We start from the raw sequence: 5,589 nt of genomic DNA, 5'->3' as shown, positions 1-5,589 counted from the left end.
CGCTAGCAAGCGGCTCAAGCCGGATAATCCTGGCTGCCTCTCCCCCACTGCCTCTCCTGTTAAAGCTGCCACCGCACCCATGGAGGGTGTGCAGTCTGGTAGCTCTGAGACTGTCCTGGTCGACGGTGAGGTGCCCCTGGAGGACACACACCCAGCCGCGGCCCCGCGCCAACCCACCCGCCGCCGCCTAGACTTCCCCGCCGAGGCCGGGCTGACACCAGCCCAGCAATACACGTGGTTTGCATCTCTACTGAAGCAGCACGGTGAGTTGGAGCCGCTCTTCAAGGAGGGTAGGCTCCGACCTTATCTCACGGTCAGGGACGACGTCGCCTTCTACAAGCGACTCCTCGCTGAGGGGTTCCTCGACGTAGTTTTGGTCGAAAATGCAGCGGAGCGGCAGCACACTGTCATCATCCACAATGTGCCGCTCTACATGAATGCCAACCTCATTGAGACCCCAGACAACTTTCTGTGGTTAAAGCGCAGGTATGCGGGCACGGCCCCTCGCCCGCAGCTTCTTGGAGCAGTGGTTGGCCATGTCCCGACAGAGGTGCACCTCCTCGGGGTGGGTCGTAAGGCTGTGGAGCCCTACACGGCGGAGCCCGACGTCTGTCGCCACTGTTGCCGGTGGGGCCATCAGGAGTGGCGCTGCAGATCGGCCCCTCGGTGCCGGTATTGTGCGGGCACGCACAAATCAGCTCTGTGCCTCCAGAAGATCCAGGCGGGCACACCCGTCCCCCGTAAGTGCTGCAACTGTGGTGGTGAGCATAACGCCCACTACCACTCCTGCCCGATGAAGCCTAAACCATCTCGGGTCGCGGCGCCTGACCACCACCCTCAGCAAGGCCGCCCTAGGGTTGTGTTCCGCCCTGCTCCTCTCCCTCAGTCTTCGGCCTGGGCCCGGGGGGCTCCCACAACGTCCGAGTTTCCGCCCCTGCCGGGCTCGTCCGCCCCTGCTGCCCCAGCCTCATCCACTGCCAACCCTGTGCCTCGCCAGGCTCCTGCTCCGGCACCCCAGCCACAGCCTACCGTCCCCCAATATCCATATAAGACTCAGGTCAACCTACAGATATTTCTCAACCAGTGGGTGGAGCCTTCGAGCAGAGCCGCGTGACGTCAAGGGAGGCCCTTCCCTCGCCCCTACCCCTACTCCCTCTCGTTTTCTTTCGTCCAATGCGTTCTCTTAATGATATTTAGGGGGGACTAACCTCTCCTGTGTCGGGCTTAAGAGTAGTGTCTCTATATCTATCACAATATAAATGGGTTCATACTTCCCTTTATGCTAGTGGTGGCCGTTTGGGTTAGGGTGCGTGTGCTCCGCCTGATGGTGCACCGTGGCGGAGGTTCGAACCCCAGTTACCCAACCACGAACATCGATCGTTTCTATATGGTCTTTGTCGCCTAGAAACAGGACAAATCACTTCATTGGAAGGGGATTCCCCTCGATATTACTTGCTTTGGGGACGATTTAATCCCTTGATCATACTTCCCTTACATAGGTAGAAGGAACAGAATCAGTTGTTTTAGTTCTTAGCCATTAGGAGAAACCCTCGAAGAAATAATTATGTATACGCCTTGGAATGTCACAAAAGTATTTCCTTGTTCCTGATGGTTGGTGTGGTTTCCATGCCTCGTTACTAATCAGATGTGCACATTATTCTCTCTCTCTCTCTCTCTTCTCTCTCTCTCTCTCTCTCTCTCTCTCTCTCTCTCTCTCTCTCTCTCTCTCTCTCTCTCTTAATAACACATCTTTTACCTTCCCACAATCATTCTCCACCTTTTTTTCATTATTTTCCCTGTGATCTCTCTCTCATCGTTATTGATAAAGGTGAAAAAGGCATTGTTTATTATATTAATTAGTGTTACTTTAAGTACATTGATTGATTGATTTTATGGAAGTAAATAAATGTGCCACATCTGAGAGCATATGTCACAGTGGCGGATCTACGGGGGAGGGGGAGTTAACTCCCAGCTTTACCTGGAGAGCATAACTCATGCACCCGCTTCGGAAAACCAGGCTTAAGGTCCGGATGTCTTACCCCTACTTATAAGTAATCTGAAGACATAAATGAAAATAAGTTCACAGTGCAGTTTCTGACAGTTTACTAATTACCTTACCAAGTTGAACATCTTTGAACGTACTTTTCTTTGCATCACTTTGTTTCTTATGCTGTTATTCAAGATACGGATGCGAAAGAAAGTTCGACACCTTACATAAAATAAGATAACTTCCTCTGGCAGTTCAACATAGTCCTTTAAGCTACTTGCTACTTTGCTGACCACAGATTTCCCAGGTTTAAGAGTCTTTTCGCCATGATAACAGTTGAAAAGATGACCAAGCGTCTTCAATTTCCCCATGAACTCGTCATTTGGCTTTACCAGTTTGTCACTTTGCCTGCTCACTGTATCAATCCATGCTGATTTCTCACTCTTCAGATATTTCGAACCAAGGTGGTACTGTGGAAACTTTCTGGCAATAAACCCACCAACGTATGCTCTCCAGGTAAAGGGGGGAGTTAACTCCCCCTCCCCCGTAGATCCGCCACTGTGACATATGCTCTCAGATGTGGCACATTTATTTACTTCCATAAAATCAATCAATCAATGTACTTAAAGTAACACTAATTAATATAATAAACAATGCCTTTTTTCACCTTTATCAATAACGATGAGAGAGAGATCACAGGGGAAAATAATGAAAAAAAGGTTAGAATGATTGTGGGAAGGTAAAAGATGTGTCATTGAGAGAGAGAGAGAGAGAGAGAGAGAGAGAGAGAGAGAGAGAGAGAGAGAGAGAGAGAGAAATAATGTGCACATCTGATTAGTAACGAGGCATGGAAACCACACCAACCATCAGGAACAAGGAAATACTTTTGTGACATTCCAAGGCGTATACATAATTATTTCTTCGAGGGTTTCTCCCTAATGGCTAAGAACTAAAACAACTGATTCTGTTCCTTCTACCTATGTAAGGGAAGTATGATCAAGGGATTAAATCGTCCCCAAAGCAAGTAATATCGAGGGGAATCCCCTTCCAATGAAGTGATTTGTCCTGTTTCTAGGCGACAAAGACCATATAGAAACGATCGATGTTCGTGGTTGGGTAACTGGGGTTCGAACCTCCGCCACGGTGCACCATCAGGCGGAGCACACGCACCCTAACCTAAACGGCCACCACTAGCATAAAGGGAAGTATGAACCCATTTATATTGTGATAGATATAGAGACACTACTCTTAAGCCCGACACAGGAGAGGTTAGTCCCCCCTAAATATCATTAAGAGAACGCATTGGACGAAAGAAAACGAGAGGGAGTAGGGGTAGGGGCGAGGGAAGGGCCTCCCTTGACGTCACGCGGCTCTGCTCGAAGGCTCCACCCACTGGTTGAGAAATATCTGTAGGTTGACCTGAGTCTTATATGGATATTGCCGTCCCCCCTGTGCCGGCTGCCAGTTCCCCCGCTGTCGCTGGGTCGACCCCTGTCCTCCATCAGATCCTCGCTGCAGTCACCCAGCTGCAGGAGACGCTGGCTGCAACGATCTCCAGGGTGGCGGCCTTGGAGCAGCGAGTCTCCACGCCCCCGCCTGTGCGTGAGATCTCCTCCATCCCGGCCCCTGCTCCAGCTTCAGCCTCGGCCCCGTGCCCTGCCCTGCCGTCTGCTGGTGAGGCCATGGACGCCGATAGTGGGGACAGTGTGGTTCCCCCTGCGGGCCAGATGCAGAACACCCCTGCAACCCCACCGGCTGTGGTGACTGCAGCTGCCGAGGGAACGGCCGAACCTCGCCATGGCCAGACGGGTCCTTCACCTTCACCTGCTGATCCTCCACTGCAGTGGGAGGCCACACTCCAGGTGCTGCTGGCGCAGTTTGCTTCCCTGACTCAGCAGGTGGCTGAGCTCCATCATCGGATCACCCCACTCCTTGACCGGCAACCACCCCCTCCTGACCAGTGAGTGTGTCCGCCTCTTAACTTGGAATGTCAACGGGCTACATGCCCGCTTCACTGACCTTCACTCCTATGTCATCACTCATAGGCCAGATATCGTTGCTCTTCAGGAGGTTGGGCCACGGGTGTCGGACCTGAGGGGGTATGATTTATATGTCTTAGATGGCGCAGCAGGCAGTACCCGGGGGATGGCTACGTATGTCAGACAGGGGACGGCGATAGTTTTTGAGGACATGGGTATTAATGAGGGCATTGAATATATCACTGTTTCTTTACTCCATATGGGTGAAACCCTATTTTTTGTTAACACGTATGTTCATGCGGGGGCTTTAAATCTTGCTAACTTTCCTGATTATGTTCATGAGGAGCCGACTGTTCTTATGGGGGATCTTAACTCTCGCCACCGAGATCTTGGTAGTCACCGCACCAATAATGTCAATGGTGTCCGCTGCAAGGCCTTCCTTGATGCCTCCGAGACGGCTGTCCTCACGGGGGATAATGTGCCCACACATGTTCAGGGGGGCAGGTTAGACTATGTCACTCTCTTTAACATGCCAGCTTTTACTGCCCAGACCCTTATTTCCAGGTGTTTGCTGAGTGACCACTTTGCCCTGGAGACGACCATCCCGATCCAGCCTGCCCCTGCTGTGTCCCGGAAGCGGTTGGCTGTCCCTGCTGCCCGGATGCCGCGCCTCGTTGCCGAAGTCGGGGCGTGGTACCATACTGTGAAGGGATCCTTTACCGACGCCGCCTCGCTGTACCACGGCCTGCTGGACACCGTCGAGAGTTTTGTTGCAGCTGGCAGGGCCCCTCCAAGGCCCGCCAAGCGCCGCCTGCAGACCTACGCCTCGGACCCGGCTGTCTCCAACTGTCAGCGCACCCTTGCCTCGTACCATCGGCGCTGGCAGCAGGACCCAGCCGATCGGGCTGCCCGCGATGCCATGGTCGCTGTGGCGCGCCACCTCACTGAACTCAGACAAGAGGCCCGGTCACGACACTGGGTCGCCTTCCTTGCCAGCGTGCGTAAGACCCGCTCCCTGCGGAGGTTTGGCACCATGTCAACAGGGTGAGAGGGAGGACCAAACGGCTGGTGAGTGACTCTGACCCTGCGGGCCGGGCCCAGGACCTGATGCGCCAGTGGCAGAGGGCCTCCTCCCTTGGTGGTCTCCCTGCACAACACCAGGCCGAACTTGCCCGCCACAGGGAGCGGCGGATGGCCCTCGTTCAGCACCACGTCACACTTCTGGATGACACATGTGTCCCCATTACCCACGATGAACTCCTTCTTGCCGTCAAACATGGCTAGTCGACAGCCCCTGGGCCACGACGGGTTGACTTACGACATTCTTAATGCCTTACTCGTTGTGCAAGGTGACAACCCCTGCTTGACCTGTTCAACATGTCGTTTGCCGCAGGTTGCCTCCCTCCGTGGAAAGCTGCATTGATCGTTCCCATCCCCAAGGGTGATGGCACCTTTCGCCCTATCTCCTGGACGAGCTGTGTGTGTAAACTGTTAGAGCGGGTGATCTTGAACAGACTTCTCTATAAGCTGGGGGACCGGCTCTCCCCAAACTTACATGGGTTTATGAAGGGCCGTTCCACAAGTGACTGTTTTCTTAAGTGCCTTAGTAATCCAGACGTGAAT

The 5,589-nt window shown here is 53.2% G+C and overlaps 1 protein-coding gene across 1 annotated transcript; it reads left to right on the top strand.

Moving 5' to 3' along the window:
- The first annotated feature begins 3,402 nt into the window (after positions 1 to 3,402).
- Positions 3,403 to 5,250, top strand: LOC126982815 (calphotin-like). Its single transcript, XM_050835095.1, has 3 exons — positions 3,403 to 3,947; positions 4,531 to 4,932; positions 5,010 to 5,250. The coding sequence occupies exons 1-3, from the start codon at positions 3,418 to 3,420 to the stop codon at positions 5,248 to 5,250; spliced, it is 1,173 nt and encodes a 390-aa protein (XP_050691052.1). The 5' UTR covers positions 3,403 to 3,417.
- The last annotated feature ends 339 nt before the right edge of the window (positions 5,251 to 5,589 follow it).

This window comes from Eriocheir sinensis, chromosome 5 (assembly GCF_024679095.1).
Source record: "Eriocheir sinensis breed Jianghai 21 chromosome 5, ASM2467909v1, whole genome shotgun sequence".
In the NCBI taxonomy this organism is placed as follows: domain Eukaryota; kingdom Metazoa; phylum Arthropoda; class Malacostraca; order Decapoda; family Varunidae; genus Eriocheir; species Eriocheir sinensis.
Note: the sequence above shows the minus strand (reverse complement) of the source record. Positions and strands in the feature narration are given on the sequence as shown.

Bases quoted from the DNA above. Each gene is read 5' to 3' on its own strand.
- LOC126982815 (XM_050835095.1), top strand. From the start codon at position 3,418: ATGGATATTGCCGTCCCCCCTGTGCCGGCTGCCAGTTCCCCCGCTGTC. The intron at 3,948-4,530 runs GTGAGTGTGTCC...CCTTATTTCCAG, and splicing joins CAACCACCCCCTCCTGACCA to GTGTTTGCTGAGTGACCACT. The intron at 4,933-5,009 runs GTCACGACACTG...CCATGTCAACAG, and splicing joins GAACTCAGACAAGAGGCCCG to GGTGAGAGGGAGGACCAAAC.